This window comes from Etheostoma spectabile, chromosome 6, assembly GCF_008692095.1.
Source record: "Etheostoma spectabile isolate EspeVRDwgs_2016 chromosome 6, UIUC_Espe_1.0, whole genome shotgun sequence".
NCBI lineage: Eukaryota > Metazoa > Chordata > Actinopteri > Perciformes > Percidae > Etheostoma > Etheostoma spectabile.
The window spans coordinates 9347292-9367072 of NC_045738.1; the positions used below are offsets into that span (position 1 = coordinate 9347292).

General features: G+C 39.8%; 2 protein-coding genes across 5 annotated transcripts; one reads left to right on the forward strand and one right to left on the reverse strand.

Annotated features, from left to right (window-relative positions):
- The first annotated feature begins 292 nt into the window (after nt 1-292).
- ltap1 (lipid transport auxiliary protein 1) lies at nt 293-12800 on the forward strand. Of its 3 annotated transcripts, XR_004332470.1 has the most exons (8): nt 293-558; nt 1187-1288; nt 1388-1496; nt 1600-1653; nt 1742-1908; nt 2806-2864; nt 2978-3439; nt 12561-12800. XR_004332470.1 is itself a non-coding variant. In XM_032518982.1 (7 exons), the coding sequence occupies exons 1-7, from the start codon at nt 496-498 to the stop codon at nt 3195-3197; spliced, it is 774 nt and encodes a 257-aa protein (XP_032374873.1). In that variant the 5' UTR covers nt 293-495; the 3' UTR covers nt 3198-3981. The 3 variants fall into 3 exon arrangements, 2 of the variants coding, with proteins under 2 accessions (XP_032374873.1, XP_032374875.1); XM_032518982.1 differs by lacking the exon at nt 12561-12800 and having other exon boundaries at nt 2978-3981; XM_032518984.1 differs by lacking the exons at nt 293-558; nt 12561-12800 and adding an exon at nt 984-1004 and having other exon boundaries at nt 2978-3981.
- tuft1a (tuftelin 1a) lies at nt 4157-16253 on the reverse strand. 2 transcript variants are annotated; one of them, XM_032518978.1, is made up of 12 exons: nt 15983-16253; nt 9210-9287; nt 8103-8204; nt 7916-8002; nt 7627-7677; nt 7401-7487; nt 6414-6524; nt 6061-6284; nt 5872-5977; nt 5683-5766; nt 5353-5447; nt 4157-5111 (listed from the first exon to the last, which is right to left on the reverse strand). In XM_032518978.1, the coding sequence occupies exons 1-12, from the start codon at nt 16040-16042 to the stop codon at nt 5039-5041; spliced, it is 1158 nt and encodes a 385-aa protein (XP_032374869.1). In that variant the 5' UTR covers nt 16043-16253; the 3' UTR covers nt 4157-5038. The 2 variants fall into 2 exon arrangements, with proteins under 2 accessions (XP_032374869.1, XP_032374870.1); XM_032518979.1 differs by lacking the exon at nt 15983-16253 and adding an exon at nt 9816-9835.
- Between the last annotated feature and the right edge of the window lie 3528 nt (nt 16254-19781).

A 19781-nucleotide genomic window follows, 5' to 3' on the forward strand; every position in this document is an offset into this window, starting at 1 on the left:
GTCACAGTGCAAAGGGACCTATATATAGTCAGCACCTAGCAATCCAGTGTCAAGCAAACAAAAATAAACGGCAAAAATGTGAACTTTTTGAGAACTAAGTGATTTAATGGTCTACATCTTTGTGTTTGTGTGACGGTTGGAGCTGGAAACTACAGAATTCACTGGCCTTTATTTTCTGTCATTGGGGTGTTTGTTGTGAAGTCATTTTCAACAGCAGATGGCAGAAGAGCCCAGAGTAACGTCAAACATAAATATCACACTGCCTGTACCAGTCACGTGACCACCTCGGAAATCAACATACCGGGCGCTTGGCGAAATGTAACTTCACCTTCTTTTACTTCCCTGTAGTCTGTCTGTCGTACAGCGTTAGCTTCATGTGTTTTAAAAACGAGCAATTAAATGAAACAGTATGCCTTTCAAAGGCCAAGTGTTGGACCTACTTTCTGTGATTTAGCTTTGTTTAGCTAACGTTTGGTTAAGTTTAACCATTTCAAAATGCGGAGTGATTCTCTTCTCTCGAGCGTTAACGTGGTGCTTGTAATGGCCTTCGGTAGTCTGGTGAGTCTGTTTCACTTTGTAACTGCATGTTGTATCCAAGTGTTTAAGTTAAATCTCAAGATGACAACAATCTAAATGTTGTATTTTACTAGCTTAATTTTCACAACAGTTTACGTATCCTATTCAAACATGATCTCAAAAAGCCAAACTGGCTTAATTCTTACCAATAAACACAACATCCTGTCCACCATGAAACCGGAGTTGAACTATTTATTGATGAATCCATTTGTAACGCATACAAAAACAATCATACTACACCAAAAACACTCAGACGATCACACTACGGTTGATAAACTGTGTGGTTTCCCAGATCCTAACTCCCTCGCGCCACACACCTGTGATGTCCTCTTTCTAATTAGCACACATACGCGCAGGTGACGTAGAGTCAACAACATTCACACAAACCTACCACACACACGCAGGACAAGTATGAATTGGCTACAACAGTGTGCATTAAGTTTAATATGATGTTTTATATTTTAATGAATATATTTAATTACTTACATATTCACACACATAATGTGTATTTGTTTCTTTGGTTCTGTTTATGATCCACTGGCATCATGTTCAATACGCTTAAATAGGGTTATGAAAGAATCTACTAACTCTTGACTTTCCTCTATGGTAGGTGTTTGTTTTGTTGTTCATCTTTGTCAAAAGACAAATTATGCGCTTTGCCGTGAAGTCTCGGAGAGGACCACATGTTCCCCTTGGCCACAATGCTCCTAAGGTAACGCCCGCACCATAATTTACCAGAGGTGTGATGCTTTGCAGTGTTTTGCTTGTTAACTATAGCAGTTTTGTGTGTGCATGCGTTTGTTTGTTGTAGGAGCTGAGACAAGAAATTGAAGCCAAACTGTGCCAGGTCCAGAAAATCCACTTTGAGCCTCGTCTGCTCTCCCCAGATGATGACCGGCTAAAACACAAAGGACAGTCTGGTTAGAGAGAGACATACACACACACTAATACACACCAGTCCTGAAACTATCTACGTGAGTAGTTTTATGCAGTTGTACAGAGGAATCTGTGTGTCTCTTGCAGGTTCCCATGACTACCTGTACAGGATGAGAGCACTGGATGCCATCAGAGACACTGGTAAACTTTGCAGTCACTGATGTTAGTCACAGTTCGTTTTGTTGTCTTGACAGACTGTTGCAATGCCACCTGCACTTTCTGTCAACAGATCTTCCTTTCCGTGAACTGGGTGGCACATCCACCGCTGTGACGGGTAAAAGACTTCGGACCTGGCTTCTAAATCTACGAAACTCTCACTGCGTGTTCCGAGACAGTCTGAGCTCGCTCATCGACAAAGTGCTGGATGGGTACAACAAAGCACGTCACGGGGCTGAGGTCAGCGCCTCTGTGTGCATTTGTGTGCCAGAGTCTCTTTAAACACATCGTCATGATGTGTTTAAAGAGTAAAGTAAAACACAAAGTTAAACTCAAGTTGCCTTGACTTGACAATATTGGAGTATTGTGTCACACAGTTCTTGTCTAAATTAATAGCAAGAACTAGGCCTGCACGATTCAGGGAAAAATATGAATCACAATTTGTTTTGTTTAGAATTGATATCACGATTCTGATGATTTTTTTTTTTCTCATGAAGTGTAATGTTTATTGCACACATGAACATGACAAAACAAAACAAATTGGCAGTACCAAACATAGATTTTCTTTAGCACCTATAGCACATTGCGCATCACCACAAGCCTGTAAACATGGAGGCTTCAATGAAGAGAACGGAGAGCATTACAGCGCTTGGGAGCAATTTAAAACTTATTTTATACAATCTATGTTTAAAACTCACAGAAGAAAGTAGTAGCATTTGTGATGCAATTGGCTCGTAATATTAAATGATTACATTTTTTTTTTAAATTGAAGTTATTTAAAAATGTAATCGTGAACAGTGGGGAATCGAGATTGGATTTTATAACTGTTTATCTTGCAGGCCTAGCAAGAACATTGAGTTTTAAAATGTGAATACCACCATAATCTTGCCTTGTAGTCCAGTACCATGAACATCCATATACATATGGCACACATGATTGCGCATATGTAATGGTTTACATTATAACGCATGTTGTGTGGTTGACTGTACATTACACTATTGTAAATTGTTACTTATTTATATAGTATTCTTATGATTAGCATGGTTTTCCTTTTTACCGTATAGCCCATCCTGGTGTGTACTATATACTGTGTAAATGTACTCATGTCCTGTCTTTGACTCCTGCTTTTGTATGTAGGCTTTTGGGGAAGCAGAATTTTTTAAATACCAGGAAGCTCTAACCGAACTGGCGTCTGTGTGAGTAAACATTTTCTCACAGTGCTCCCTTACAGCTTTTCTTTGTTGCTAATCCCATCGTGGAATGTTAATAATGCACCGGGAACACTGTGTTTCTCCCTTTGCTGTTTCAGCGTCAAGTCTCACAGCAGCAGCAGCAGCACTCCGAGCCAGTACCACCAGTCTGCAGCCAAAGACCTGACCAGCACCACGGAGCCTGCAAGCTCCTCCTCCTCCCCCACCCAAACCACCTACCTCACATCTTCAATGCACCAGCGTAGCAAGCGGCCTGGACACTTCCTGGAGCTGAAGAACTTCAAAGACAACTACAACACTCTGGACAGCTCCTTCTGAGAACTTGTGACGCCCATCTAAAAGAAAGATCAAAGATAAGGTAGTGCTGCCTGTATTAAAGTGCCTACGGACAACGGGTCACTATCGCCAGATAGTTAAGAGTGAAATGAAAAATACTGCCTTCATGTATTAACACATATTGCCTGGTTTACAGTATAATGCATATCGGACTCAATGCTCTTTACCTAAGTGTAGCTTATGCGTATATCCTGTATTAATGCATGTTCGAGTGCTAGAATTAGGTGGAAAAGTGACTATAGTAAGTAGGGTTGGTTCGACCAAAACAAAACCAGAGCCATGGGGCTATGCAATGACATAAGACAATCATATATATATATATTACAGTCTAAAGGCCTATGCAGACTTGTTAGAATAACCGACTGTGTTTAAACACGCTAATAGTAAACAGTTTGTAGAGAAAACCAGTATTAATGGTGGAAAAACACACACACACTGTTTGTCACTTATGTTTACATCTATGTATGTCTTTTTTTAAGCCTTAAATGTTTGTCTCACAGAAGCCATACTTGATATAATGAATTTTGATGATTAAGTGCTCTTTTGATTTGATTGTTCTTTCAGTGCAATGTAACAGTATTCCAGTGCATTAATGCATTCTGAATGTTGCATCAGGGCAAGTCTTTTCCTGGCCTTTTTTAGACAGGGACTAGTATTGAGAATTACAACTGAAGCATGTGATGTCCATGCTTGAATAATTTTATTTTCTGTGGTGCTTATTGAACAAGTTACCATCCAAATAAAACTGACCAACTGTCAAAATGTTTTACAATGTTCTAATTTCTAGTGTGCGTAGGGTCCAGTAGAGGGCACTCCCTTCATAGTAAAAATCTAGTAAGAAGTCAAAACAAGCATTGTACAAATTTTCAGTTATTTATTTTGCGAACCACAAATACATATAGATTAGAATGTACTTCATAAAAAACCTATTACCATATACAATTTGTCTTGAGGTTTTATAATATAAATAAATATAAAGAAGAAAGTTGTTAGGTAGAAATTTAAACAAATCACAAAAATCAAATCACATTAATATATACAAAAAAGGTGACTGTTCATACTGACAGGAAACTGAAATGGTTTACAGGAAATATGTAGAATAATGACACTTCTATGAAGCAGTAATGTCAAATGTCTTCAACATCAACATTTTTCCTTCTGCTGTCTCTGTTCATGAAGTGCCATATTGTTTGGGGCTTAAACATTCACTCAGAAAAGTCATGGATGAGTACACGGACAACAGATGAAAATCATCGGGTTAATGATTTTTACATGAAACCTTTAGCTTAGTTAGCTACAGTATGTTTGCTACATTACCGTATGTAGACTGCCATCCTGCATTTCACTCAACAGTTCTGTTTTGAACGGCAACGCTAAACTGTCAAACTCAAAAGGTTAAAACAGCAATCAAAACAGGGCAGCACAAGAAAACACTTGCATACAGCACGCAGTATTACATGTAAAACTTCAAATGCACATCAGCGAAATCAGCATGCCTACTGTATCTACATTCATGTATCTACTGTACATTAAAGCTAACATACATTCATTCATTCATTAATTCATATATTAAGCACAGACACTGCATGCCCTGATGCGTGTGTGTGCCGCCAAACACCACACAGTGTCCGTCAAGCGTGTTTGTGGTCTATGTGGAAGTGTTGATGTAGTTAGGTAGTCCAGGAAGCTCAACTCTGACATCCCACCTATTAATGCTATCAGATGTGGTTGTAGAGCTGCTGTTTGTTTTCAGTCTGAATTGAAAAGATGTGGTGGTTCTGAGCCCTCCTTGACAACTGCTGTCTTTCTTCTGCACAGTGTCTTTATGACCTGATCTCGATGACTTTGATGAAAGGTAGTGGTTTGCTGGATGAGTTGGACGGCTTGAGTGGTTTACTTGGGGACAAGAGGAAGAGAAAGTAGTTATTTGTAAATTGAAACAGTATAAAATAAGCATAAAAGTAATTAGTATGAGTCTTATACAAATGTATGACTAGAATAGGTGAATATTTTTGTTTGCATGTACTGCATTTTCACCAAATTAGCATTATTATTTATTAACTAATGCATGGGCAAGAAAAGGCCCTGTAGGACGTTGGCAAAGAAGTGATAAAAGAGGAAGGGGAAAATAAGTTACCTATAGACAATCTGGGGGTTGCGCTCTGTTGAAAGGTAGGAATTTGATCTTTGTCCTCCCAGGAAGTAGTCCATCTGGTCATGCATCTCTCGGTTCTGCACACACAGGAGGTCAGGGGTCAGTTCACATAGTAACAATAAGTAAGTGACCACAAAGCAGACAGTGGATGCATCTCCTTCCCTTTTGTATCTCCTCTCTCTGCAGAGATCCGTCTGAGTTATCATTTCTCCTGTTACTCACTTCCACTTAACCCGGACCCTTTATTCTTAATTCCATTGAAAAGCCATAAATTATTATTTTTTATAGGAGAAGACGATAAGCAGCACTTACCTCAGCCTCCAAGAAAGCCACTTTCTCCTCCAGCTCTTTGATCACACGATCCCTCTCTTGGATCACCATGCGGGAGTTCTGGAGCTAAAGACGAGCAAACACACAGTCAAACAGTCAGTAAATCCTGCACAAATATGAACACAGAGACCATGTGTTTGCTTTACAGAGTCTCACACATGTGCGCCTCACCTGTTCAATCATGTGTCTGACTTTCCTTTGTTGGCTTTTTAGCATGTCATCCAGATGGTGGATCTTTTCTTTGAGAATAGCCACCTCCTTTTCCAATTGCTCACTCCTAAAAATCCAAAGAGAGAGTTAGAACACACGCAACACATGATTTGACGGTCACAGATTGTCAATGTGTTTATGTTAGCTGACCTCTGATCCCCTTTCTGGCCCTCCTCTCTGATCTTGCGCAGTTCACGCAGTTCTTCCTCGCGGTTGCGGATTGCCTCCCGCAGGCTGGCACTCTCCTGCTCCATCCCTCCCAGCAACCTCTGGAGCTCGTCGATGCGCTTGTCTTTCCTCTCGCTTGCTTCCTCTGTAATCTTCAACTTCTCCTCCTCATCGCTCAGATGCTGCCTCAGCCTGCTGCCTTCAGCCTGAAAGAGACAGAAAAAAAGAGGGGATGCTTTACTACTTTAGTGGGTTTAGTGCAACCAAAATGCAGTTTACATTATTTGTAAAGATGCTTAATGAATGTAAAAAGAAGCTCTGTATATGTGCGTTACCTGCAGCCTCTCTTTTTCCTCTTGGTGTTTCTTTTCTGCTTCCTGTAGCTGTGCATACAAGCGCTTACTGACCTCCCTCAGCTTGACTCTTTCCGCTTCTTCATCTGCCTCCTAGTAGAGAAAGAATCAAGTTTTAGATTAGCAAATAGATACCGTGATGTCCTAGAGTGGCCAAGTCAGAGTCCAGATCTTAATCCAATAGATGGTCAGTTATTGTAAATACTGACTGTTATTTATTTAAATTATGTTGTAGAGGTCTGTATTCACTTGAACATTAAAAGGGCCATTTTCTGTTAATCAGTGTCAAAAAACCCACACCAACTGTGATTTAATGTAAAGTGTTGTTACGACAAACAGACAGATAGTTTCATGATGACATTATGTAAAAAGGCTTGTCAGCAGTTGCATGACGACCAGTGTTTTCCTATTAATTCTGCAACACTTCTGGGAGTGAACTGTAGCATGAGTCACAGATAAATGCTATAATTGGCACAATAACTATTCAACCAACCAGTGTTGTCAGCTCTGTGTATTAGTACAAAACAAAGCAAAGCAAAGTAGTGGTTGCTAAAAGAGTGTGGCTCAAGGACAGCAACAAAACTATTAAAGGAGAGGCATCTGTGGAATGCTGAAAACAATGAGGAGGGCCTGAACACAATAACACATGTAGGGAGTGGAACAATGTGTTCTGGAACGGCTCTCACACATTTACACACACCCCTGGGTGCTATGAGCATACATGCTCGCTGTCATTTAAATCCGCTCTTTTTATCCTATATCCCATGCCTGTTTGTCTCTCTCTTAAACTTTATACCTCCTCCTAACTGTGTGCCACTTGGATTGCTTTACAGGCATCGCACGAAACATACTGGCTAACATTGTCCCGATGAAAACACAGACCGTGGATTGCGGCTATGATTTGCATGCAAAATTTGATATGTGCATTGCTCACACACATACTACATATTTACAACCATGAATGTTCACCTGTGCGTCAGATTTCCCTCCTCTGCTGGGGGCAGGCGCAGCACTCTTTCTGAAGGGCAGACCAACTTTCCACCCGTTTGTCACCGGCTGGAGAGAGAAAAGAAGGAAGTCAGCAAGGAAAGAGTGAAAGACAGAGATGAGAGAGGTGGAGGAAATTGCATTAAGTACACAGGATGTAGGGTGAACAACAACAACAACAAAGCAAAGCAGCTCATAAAAGATCTACCTTGTTTTTGGCTGCCATCTGCTCCCTCAGCGTCTTCAGGCAATACCTCACCTATGTGAAATACAGACCTATCGTGAGATTCTGAGATACTATCATTTATAATGTTTTAACATGTGTGTGTTCCAGGTTCTATTTAGTGATAAACACAATATTTTATTGTCAACAGAGAGACAAGAAGTCTGAATGCGGGAAGGAATTTACATCATGCAAACATGCAAATTGTTACATAATCCAGGAGACAGTGTTTAAAATGTGTCAGAGCTAAAACAAATACTGTCCAGAGACTGACCTCCTGTATCTGGGAAACTTCATCTGACAACATCTTCAGGCTCTGTTGGTGTTTCTGCTGCTCTTGTCTGCGGGCCTCTAGATACACCTGGAACAGGGGAAGACAGGGATGTTAAACACCAGCGCAACACGAAACAAACATACACCATTTATTTCTCCATAAACAACAGCCAGTGGGCCAAACCCACCTTGATAACCTCCACCTGCTCTTCTGTTGATTTGATCGGTTCAGGACTCAATGATGTCCTGTCAGCGGGCGGCTGCACCAGTGCAAACGCTCGTCCAATCGGCTGAAGATTAGAGAGCAGAGGAGTTAACAATGTGGCATGCACTGTGTTTGGCTGAGGATGCGTGGATGGGTGTGATCCATTTCCAAACATTGCCACTGGTTTTGCTGAATCTGGGGGAGGAGTTGAAGCATGCACATTGCAACACAACACTTTGAAGAACAGCGAGGAGTACTTCTGTTTAATAATTTTATAAATGATGTTATTAAACTATTGAATATAACTACAGAATACTGTACATTCTCAGTCTTGTCCTGGGAAAATTATTTCTGTGCTATGTGGTGTGTGTGTGTGTGGTGTGTGTGTCTGACGGAGACTCTATAATCAGAAGGCAGAAATGTTTAGCCATCATCACTATGGAGACTAACCCATAAACATCTGGTGCTTCTTTGGAAGTAGTAGTCAGACTTGGACAACACTATGAGCAGAGACACAGAAGGATGTAGGGGGAGGTTAAGTAACTGCTGCTCTGGTGGTCTCGTTTTTTAAAATCTAACTTTGGCACTGGTTTCTGGAGAACGATGGTTGTCTTGAGCTGTTTTGAATGGGCTTGTGTGGGAACCACGTAATGAAAAGCTGATCAAAGCTGTGGCATGATTACAAGTAATTTGTTTCTCTGTACGGTTTGTGTGTAGGAAGCAATGTGCCGCAATACTTGTGTAAATACACAATAGCTCTGAGCTTATTACTCAGGAGGATCATTGGGAATTTTTTTAATCCAGATATGGCCTGAATGATTGCACCTTCACCTTTTTTTTCTCATTCAAAGAAATTGCATACTATGGAGAGAAAAGAGAAAGACTATTCTCCCTCATGACGTACAACAAATCTCAAATTGCATCCATTCTAGATGAAAAGTCAACTTAAATGCCCAGTAAAAGCATATCTTAAACCCTCATGTATCCAAACCATGTAATCTGTAGCAGTGATACATGTTTTTCCACTGCACTGGTGTTACAGTCAAGGTTATAACCTTAGTTATAATAATGCGCAGGAAGTTCTTCTTACCTTGTCCCTGTGCTGCTCCGTGCTCCGAGATGCCTGGCTCTGGTCGTGTAGTGTGAGCCGCATACGCCTGCACCCCTCCTGAAAAAGGCAAAGAAGAAATGAGACGTTGGGTGAATCCACAAAGAGACCGTTATGTGATGGAGAAACTGATTGAGGACTATTTTGAGGAGGATAGGGGAAGAAAAGAGGAGGAGAGACTGAGTCATACTCACTGAAACAAACAAGAGGGAGAGAGTAACCAGTAAGAGAGAGAGAGAGAGAGAGAGAGAGAGGAGAGAGAGAGAGAAGGGTACACACGTCAAAGAGAATGCGAAAGTTTTTTCACAGCTGCACAGAGACAGATTGTTTGAATTAAAGTGTGTGCTATGGACGTCAGAGGGACGGTTAGGCGGAAACTCTCCAGGCGCTCACAGCCAATTGAAAGCAGTGGTTGGATTTCTGGGAAAGTGGGCAGAAAATGTCATTTCAAGCAAGACAGAACATTTCCACGACAACACAATCCTCACAGTAGCCATAAACTATCTGGCGCACTAGCAATATCAGAGGGAGGAGTAAGTCAGAAAGAAAATAATGCTCAGAACGCTTTATAAAGCGAAACACACAAACCTTCCCAGTTATTTCTCTCTTTTAGTCGCAGTAGAGAAGTCACTTTAATAGGAAAAGTCTCGACCAGGATGTGACTGGGTGTGTGTCCTCCAGCATAGGGAACCCCCTTATAAGGGATACCCAGGGAGTGTGTGTGCAAGTATAAATACCAGTATGCAGATGTGAGGGAGGACGTCGAAGACATTTGAACTAGAGCTCGATATTCGGCATTTCCCGAACTATCGGTATTTATAATGGCCGATAAAAAAATTAAATTAAAAACAAAACTTTTATATTGACAAATGAATGATTCTGATTAATTCATATTTAAAAAAATAAAATAAAAAGCAGATGGTCAACCATGTTATGAGTGTTTGCGTTGCATAGTTTGTCAACCAGAGGACACTCTACAACGTCCCTGTTGGCAACACCGATTTCTTTTTTTGTTATTTTGTTTAAATTCAAAGGACTTTAAGCTTTATATCTTAAGTTTGTATTTTTTATACATTTCATTTATCAGAACATTAATATATTGTGATGTTCCTCTGTTCTGGTGTGACAATAAAACAAATTATTAACATAACACATACATATGTGTGTGTGTGTGTGTGTGTGTGTGGTGTGTGTGTGTGTGTGTGTGTGTGTGTGTGTGTGTGTGTGTGTGTGTGTGTGTGTGTCGCGCGATATATCGGAATAATGGATTTTTAAATAACCAAATATTGTATGTATGGCCTTAAAATTCGGTCGGGCTCTAATTTGAACTACAGCTGAAACGATACTTCAGTAATTGATTGACTCTTTTAGTCATTTTTCAAGCAAAACAATGGCAAATATTTCCAGATTCCAGTTGTGAGGATATGCTGCTTTTCTTTGACTTACGTGATAACAAATAGACTATATAATTTACTTTTTTATTATTATTTATTATTATTTTTTCCTGATATTTCATGGACCAAACAGTAAATCAATAATGAACATAATTGTAAGTTGCAGCCCTATTTTTACAGCCCTATAAATGAATTGTTTTCACAGTTTATCGTAAGAATGACAATCAAAGTGAGTGCTGTATCTCTCCCTCTGCATTGAAACCATTTCTGATTTGCCCCGGTCTTGATGTCAGAGCCAGACAGGGGAAATAAACTGGGTTGTGTTGTGTGATGCTGTGAGGAAATAAAGAATTAAAGAAAAGTGTTGTACGGACAACAGAAGGCCTTTATGAGTAGCTGGTTTTCTGTTCAAGAAAACAGTAATGGAGAGAAAGCAGTTAGGGTAAGATGTGACTAAAACACAAGTAAACTGGCAACAGGAACATTAAAAAAGGCAGAAGAAGTAGCCCAATAGTCAGTGGGTGAGGGGTCCAACTACAACAAACAAAACTCAGGGAAATGAAAGCCAAAAATTCCCCTATGGTTCAACATGCTTTCCTCTCAGATTACAGACACCTGAAAGCTCTTTTAGGCCCAGTGATTAGGGGAGGGAAAAGAGAGGAGGGATAGAAAAGGGGGGAACAGTGAGAGTGTTGTTAATAAGAAACCTGTCTGGCTCTTCATGGACGACCAAACAGACTCGCTAATCCTAGCTCTACCACCGACTATTTACACATAAGTCTCTCTGCGTATTTGTCCCTTTTACACACACACACACACACACACACACACACACCACACACACACACACACACACACACCACACACCACACACACACACACACACACACACACACACACACACACACACACACACACACACACACACACACACACACACACACACACACACACACACACACACACACCACACACACACACACACACACACAGTAATACTAGACCTCCTGAGAACACAGACAAAGGGACCAGTTGGATGCGCCCATGGACGGTGACTTATGCGCGCACACATACACAGACTACACACACAGAAAAATACACACAACAACTCAAAGTACACACTACCTTTATACCAGGGCAACCTGAAACTAAGTACACAGCATCCGCACTGCTGGGTGCAACGACAATGGGCACAAAAGATCACGGGGTATGGACGGACTGAAAGGCTTAAAGAGTATGAAGACGCTTTTTGTTTCGGACTTTGGCATCAGCAGGCCTTTAAATCATGTGGGTTACATTCGCTGAGAAGTTACTGCCAGACAGAGACTGACAGAGCTGCTGAGTTTGGGGCATAAAAACTAAATATACTGTAGAGCTCTGTGGCACTTTAAAAAAGATCATGATGTTCAGTCTCTCCTCACCTCAGGCAGCAGCAGGTATCATGGTCGTACACTGTAAAATGTGGTGTGCCTGCAGGTGTTGTACAGTACCTGCAATTCACAAGTGTGTGAACTTCAACATACATTAAATCACCTTATCCCTCTCATGAGCTGCTTTCCCACACCTGCTGCACGGATGTCAATGCTGTCTTCTGTCCAGGTACATTACAGCTAAACCTCGGCCTCTGAGGCGACAGGTGTGAGATGACTAGGGCTAATGCTCGGGCTGCAGCAGGTATTTCATGTTTTAAAACCAGTGCCCATACATATGAGAGTTAAGTTACCTTACTTACCTACCTTACTACATACAGTAGGCAGCTGAACTTTGCTGAAATAAACTTCAAAATGATGACTAAGAAAAGGAAATATTTGAGTAAAAAATAAGCAAACAAGACTAACAATGTAAGCATTCAATACCAACTTTCCATACTTAACTGATACTGACTACTGATACTCAAAGCGTGCAGACACGTTTGACCACTGTTCAGTGCTAGAATTAGGTAGAAAAGTGACTATAGTAAGTAGGGTTGTTTGACCAAAACAAAACCAGAGCCATGGGGCTATGCAATGACATTAGACAATCATATATATATATATTACAGTCTAAAGGCCTATGCAGACTTGTTAGAATCAACCAAAAGTGTTTAAACACGCTAATAGTTAACAAAGTTTGTAGAGAAAACCAGTATTAATGGTGGAAAAACACACACACACTGTTTGTCACTTATGTTTACATCTATGTATGTAAAATAAGCAAACAAGACTAACAATGTAAACATTCAATACCAACTTTCCATACTTAACTGATACTAACTACTGATACTCAAAGCGTGCAGACACGTTTGACCACTGTTCAACATGAACTGCAACAATCAGTCGATTAATTGATAAATTGACTGAAAGAAAATGTATTGCCAACTATTTAGATAATCTATTTCTCATTTAGTCATCTTTAAGCATCAATGCCAAACTCCTGCAAGTTCCAGATTCTTAAATATGAGGCTTTTTGGCTTTTCTATAGTCAAATTGACAATATATGAGGATAGTTAATGAAGTGGGGGTTTAGACTGTTGGTTGGACAAAACAAGTAACTTGATATTGTCACTTTCTGGAAAATTGTGATTTTCACTGTTATGGTATTTTATAGACTTAATGATAAATCAAGAAAAGAATTAGCAGATTAATCAATAATAAAAATAAATGTTAGTTGCAGCTAATTAAATCTTTTAGTCTGCAGCTGTAGTTCCCTGGGTAGTATTGTTGCCCTTCATTCAGCCAACAGTCTATACAAAGTTAAAGGGTTAAGTGAAAGGTTAAAGCCCCAATATTATGCTAATTTTATTTTAACTTTGGAAACCTATTACATTCACACAAAAAAAATAAAAGATAATTATATATATATATATATATATATGTAAATAAAACACAATAAAGGAAAGGTGAAAAGCCAAAAAGCATAATATGACCACTTTAAGTAAAGTCTAAAGGGCCAGGATAAGCTGAGATGTGAAGTGAAGCGAGCATTTGGAGGTTTGCTTGTGTGTTACCATCATGTGAGAACCTGAGCAGGTGAACGCTCATGGTAAACAGCCCGTCCAGGATCTGAGTCCTGAAGTTGAGAGCTGCCATCAGGACAGACTCACCCTATCATTTCAACAGTCATCTTTTTTCCTGCTCTGTCTGGCATGCAAAACCTGCTGTGATCTTTCCTCTACATGAATGCATCTATCATGCTTGACTCATTCCCAGCCAGTAACGTCACACTCCTGACTGAGATGATGTCGGAGGATGAGGAAAGACAGAAGGAATGTGTTAGGTACACATTGCCATCCCCTCCCGCTCCCTCAGATCTCCTCCTCCATCCACCTCACTGTCCCCCCAGCCCAACTTATCCCCATGGGGACCAGAGCCTTCAGCCGCTCTGCTCCCCAGCTCTGGAACTCACTCCCACCCGACCTCCGCAATATCAACTCTCTCCCCCTGTTCAAAACTAGACTAAAAACCCATCTGTTCCAGCTTGCTTATCTGTAAATACACTGTTCCGGTTTTGTTTTTTTGGTTTTGTTGTTGTTTTTGTTTTTTGTTTTATTTGTTTTGTTATAACTGCTTACACTTTTCTGTTCCCTGTACCTGTCTTTTATTGTCTGTAAAGCGACCTTGAGTGTTCAGAAAGGCGCTGTTAAATAAAATGTATTATTATTATTATTATTATTATTATTATTTTAGGTCACACAGTGCAGGGAAACTGTGGGGGGATAATTGTGGCATTAGTTTTAAAAGTGCCCTCAAAGAAAAAAAAATCCTCTCAGTACACTGGGTTTTTAGGGAGGAGAAATTGTGCTGTAAGTTTCAAATGATTTACAAATAATAGCTTGATTTTGGTTACTATTATAAACATTTTGTTTCAAAGTCAGGCCTGGTTGATCCTCCTGTTTTATTTAAGATCATATCCACTCCAGGAAAGACACTTTTTAACAAAAAAAAACACTGAAGGCCTTTTGCTGCTACATCATGCACACTATCTCTCCTCGTGTATCTTCATGGACTGAGCTCTCCCTGATCTCTCTGATATTTTGTGTTAATAAGTCACTGTGAAAGGTTACATGTACTGTTCAAGGTAAAATACCTCGGTTGTTCTATTTAGTCTGACCTGAATAACCATATCACGTACAGTATGTAAATAGCTGTACAGGTAAGCGACTGTTTGATTACTGCATTTGACTGTGCTAGAGATTAATTTGTTTTCTGTATGACGCCCATGAAAATGTGCATCAGTCGCATGTTAACATGCAATGTGAAATGGATTAAAGATAAGTTTCACTTAATGCTTCAGGAGACATTCCTGAACACAAATAATCAGTTTATTATTAGGTGTGTGAGTGGAGCTGCCCTTTGTACACTCTGACCTTTGTTTACAGTTACGCAACAGTAACTGATATTTATTGTACTTAAATGTCTAGACTATTGACACAAATGTTTAATCCTGCTCTAGATTCTGCTCTAATCACGCTTAGTTAGAACTAATTTAACATAACCATGGTGGAGAACACTCTACTCTGTAATGCCCTTCTTTAGAGAATATCATCTGATCTGAGCTCAGTGGCTCTGTCGCTGCTAACAGGTATTCAACTTAGCGGGAGGCTACTGATAAGGTGAAAGTGTCATGTTGCAACCTCATAAACCTCAGTGCAAGTTTACAGTTTGTATCTTCAGGCGAGGTAAATGATTAAACCTCTAGGACCACAGACAAAAGAGACCACCTAGTGTACGTGATCACTCATTTACAGTACAGTAGTAAGGGTCTGAAAGGTCCGTGCAGAAAAACAAGGAAGTGTGAGGTTTAATCCTGTTAAAGAACATTCACATGCACAGGTGGTCCACATTCTGCACAAACATGGTGTTTACAGGTTTGTCTCCTAAACTGCTGTCACTGTGTGTCACAACTGCAACTGTAAGCCCTTAAATGATGTGGGCAGAAGGCACCTGTGACAGGCACAGATGTTATTTGGGTTAATTCTGAACTTCTGCCTTTATGTGTGTGTTGGGACTTGAGGGGTTTATGGGCTAATACTTTAATTACAACAAGGCCAGACTTAATACTACACCACTTAGAGGAGACGAAGCCTGAAGATCCAGAAAAATCACACAGAGACTCTGATCCACTTGACAACTGAGCACAATCACGTCAAGACAAAAAAAACTGAAAAATATTTTAAGTAAAAATAGGAGCCAACAGATTCAAACGTCAGAGTGGGCAAAAAAAACTGCCTTTACCTTTTGGTTTTCTGGTTGATTCCCAAATCGCTTATTTGACCACAATGCACTCATACAGGAAGTAAACACACAGAAATACACGAAGGCCTACTTTATTATTATATATTAAAAAGACGAATTGAGGAATCCGACAAACCGAGCAGCTTACCCCATGTTCTTGATTTCTGATGTCCTCGAATGTGCACAGACTTCTGGAGCCTCCATTCATCTTTGATATAAATAAATACTCCTCACACAAATAAATAAATAAATAAATAAAAAGTAACTATATAAAGCTCCCTCCGTTAGAAGAACTTCCCGTTAGCGGCTCGGCCACGGTAGCTGGCGTTACTGTGAACAGTCTTTGCTCTTGTGTCTGTTCCCTCCTTCTCAGCACATTGTGATAACTTTTCTCATCACGTCACTGTGGGAGTGAGCGACAAAAACCCAACCCGCCCACACACCGACCGAAACAGCCAAACGGGGAAACAGGGGATATCTGGGAGGGGCGGGTCAGACGGCTGCTGGAGTTATGCTTCTGATCGATGCTTTACATAATGATGATCACGTGAGTGCGGTAGGCCTATGCTGGAGCTGATATGTGAAATACTTTGAAGCTGTGAGACACTGAAGTTGACCATAGTTGGACAACTAGTCTGCTGCTAAATGTTGCGCACAGCACTGATCAGTTTACCAGACTGAATTATTAATTCATGAGGTTTAAGTGTCTCATATTAGCTTACTATGCAATGGTAAACAAGATATTAGATTCAGTGATTTAAGAGTTTTTATAGAGACAACTCATTTTTATTTGACTTTCCTTCCCAACAGTACTTGCATTTACAAATGTTAATAGCCGGTGTGTGTGTGTGTGTTTTCTTCTCAAGTAAACATTGTACTTTAAACCCCTGCTCACCATTTCCTAAAGCATAGTTTTTGTGTGTATGTTTCTTTCATTAATTTCCATACCGTAAATTTGCCAAGACGTTGCTTTAGATAAGTCAGTAAGTAAAGTAAAGTAAATCAAGTGGATTGTATTGGATTGAAGTCACATGCCACAGTAAACAACATGCTACTGTTCTGTCTTAATATGTTTCCTTTTGTTTGCTTGTTTGTGCAGCACAGGTTTTTTTCTTCAGTTTGTCCTAATGAATATATAACCACAAAAAAAACCTTTAACTTTAACAAAACATCATGTAGACTTGCTCACTGTGACCTAAAGTTAAGTCAAGTCAATCTGTACAGCAAAGGACACAAGTTTTTTATACCATAGGACAATCAATGGAAACCAGTTGAGACACATTCAGTAAAATAGTAGTAGCAGTAGTGTGCTTGCCAAGTTGTCAACAGCAATAAAATATATATGAATATAATATAATGATATCTGAATCAGAGGTATGGATGTTTTGTCTATTAATGTCAAGTGTTTATGCAGCATTACTGTCAAACATGAACAACATATTTTCTAGAGTTGACTGAGGTCACACATAGGCAACAAGCTGACAAAGCACAAACAACAGAAAGAGTTTCAGCTGATTCCAGCAGCAGCTGATCCAGGACGGCACAGACCTCAAATTGGATAAAGACTTTAATGCCATTAATGGCTGTTGAGGAGAAAACAACAGGGGATGAGGCTAAATGAATTTGAACCAGGACCCAGAAATACCTCACACTACACAACAGGAACATTTCACAAATGAAGAAATGTTGCAAAATTCATTAATGAAAAACAATTCTAAAAAATGTATGTTAATAAGTAAATTTTCCGGTAACTCTTGCCTGCGTTAGATAACTGGCCAAGAATGTAGTTAACTTTAATGTGAGAGTGGTTGTTGTTTTTTAATGATTGATTTAGGATTTGATATGAGTTTATTGTCACCGCAGGCGACAAACACACCTCAACCTTCCTACTACAGCATGTCATCATGTGTCCCAGCTACTGAGCAATGATCTGAGTCATAATTATGTGTTTACATCACACAGTCGACTACTCTCAGACAGATTGATCCACAGATCAGACAGTTATGTGTTTACATCACTGTACACCTACGTCTGAGTCAGAATCCTGTGTTCACACAACCATTTGGTATCAGAGGTACAGTTTGAGTTCTAACGTCTTGTTGAAAAAGGAATTGTTCTCAATCTGAATAAGCCATCTATAGCATTCTGCTGAAGCGTTCATAAAAACATTTCTAGGGTGCACTGCAGGTTTCAGAACAATTAAAATAGAGCATAGGAAACATTTGTTGTGTTTGAATACAGCAATGTTTTTTATAACACCACAATAAAGACTATTTGACCACCACCACCTGCATGAGCAGATCTGATCTCATTGTACAAAAAATGCACTGCATGTTGTTCTTATACTGGATGTTAGAATTTTTTATTTTTTATTGTTCTTGCCAATAAAAAGAAACAAAATGTCTTTTATGTTACTTCAGTGGAGAAAATACACTTAATTGTGCCAATTGTTAATTGTTGAAAAAGTTTAGAGACCTTTCTTTGTGTTGTCATGACCTCAGTATTTCTATAATCCTGGCCCTATCTGTTGAACACGATAGCTATGTACAGCACTGACCACTCCTCATCTGTTTATTTGATTTTTATTTGTTATCTTTTTGAATGTTAATGCGGAACAATTACGACGTATTCGTCATTGTTTTTGACTAGCTGCATCCGAGCCTGGAAGACTTGTATTCCCACATGGGGAACACCTGGAGGCAGGTGGAAATATTTATACGTTAGGGCTGCGTTCTGTCTCAGCAACCATACAGTATATATGTAATAGCAAACACGACAAGATTTCAAAACAGAACACACCCAGCTCTTGGCAAATCCGCTCTCAGGTTTAAACTTGTGTGCCTAAAAGCTGAAATAATATGGAAACCCAATCCCACCCATGAAAAGTATGCTCACTCATAATTTATAGTCTAGCAAAACAGGTACTGCACACAACTTGTTGGCACTGTACACGTTTGGTCACAATGGACGGGTGTAGTACTGGTATCATGGACACTGCATCTGGTTCTACAGCAAATATTGAAGGTGTGACTTCATGCCAAAGTATTTGATCCAAGTAAGTCATTTAAAGTTCAATTCCCGGCAACCAGGAGAGGAAAAAGGGCTTTTTGTCTTTTGTAGATCAATCAAACAATAGCACAACGGGAGGCAGAGTAAGTCTTTCAAAAGCAGCAAGGGACCCGTACACTTCTGACGCCACTGTGGTGTCTCAAAAAATTCAAACACAATCTTTTGATGTGTGCCAAATAGGATGTAAACACATAAATAACCAGAGGAGTTGGTGAAGTCTCCCTCCAGGGTGCTGACTTTCATCTCACTTTCAAATGTGGGATAAATGCCGGAAGTCATAAAAAGGTTTTTGCCATGAAGCATCAAGGCGTGGATTTTTTTCTGTTACCATGAACATATTTTTTTCTGAAATAGAAATAGATGAGTTGAATCAGCAGTTACGTTATAAATATCTTGTTGTTCTGTAGAAGTTTCCTTCAACCTGTTTTCACACATTCCTGACGTGTGTCACCCAGAGGTGCTCCGGGCAGCAACACACCATCATCCATCACTAACCAACAAGAGGCAGGCCTCTGCCGCTTGTAGCGGCCTGCATCTCACACCATAATCCTGATTGCATCATTCAACCTTCAACAAACACACACTATTCGTTTGTCTGAAATCTATCATGATAGGGTGTGGCAGGTGGGCTGATTACTATTTCCCACCTCTCTAAGGTCAGTGAAGAAGGAGGCTGATATATTTCCTCTTTTTATTGATTGATTGATATCTCATGCAAAAAGAAGCAGGCAGAAGTAAAACTTATACACTCCTGCCCCTTTACACCCTTTATAGCCTGTTAATGAAATGAATTACTACAAAATAATAAGTACAAGGATAATAAATCTATAATCAATGAAAACATATATTCAAAAGTTCTTTAGAATGTAAAAATAACG

Excerpts from the sequence above, each read along its gene's own strand:
- ltap1 (XM_032518982.1), top strand. The coding sequence starts at position 496 with ATGCGGAGTGATTCTCTTCTCTCGAGCGTTAACGTGGTGCTTGTAATG. Across the intron at positions 1,289-1,387 it reads TTGGCCACAATGCTCCTAAG|GAGCTGAGACAAGAAATTGA; the intron begins GTAACGCCCGCA and ends TGTTTGTTGTAG. Across the intron at positions 2,865-2,977 it reads CTAACCGAACTGGCGTCTGT|CGTCAAGTCTCACAGCAGCA; the intron begins GTGAGTAAACAT and ends TTGCTGTTTCAG.
- tuft1a (XM_032518978.1), bottom strand. The coding sequence starts at position 16,042 with ATGAATGGAGGCTCCAGAAGTCTGTGCACATTCGAGGACATCAGAAAT. Across the intron at positions 9,288-15,982 it reads TCAGAAATCAAGAACATGGG|GAGGGGTGCAGGCGTATGCG; the intron begins GTAAGCTGCTCG and ends TGCCTTTTTCAG. Across the intron at positions 6,285-6,413 it reads AGGAAAAAGAGAGGCTGCAG|GCTGAAGGCAGCAGGCTGAG; the intron begins GTAACGCACATA and ends TGTCTCTTTCAG.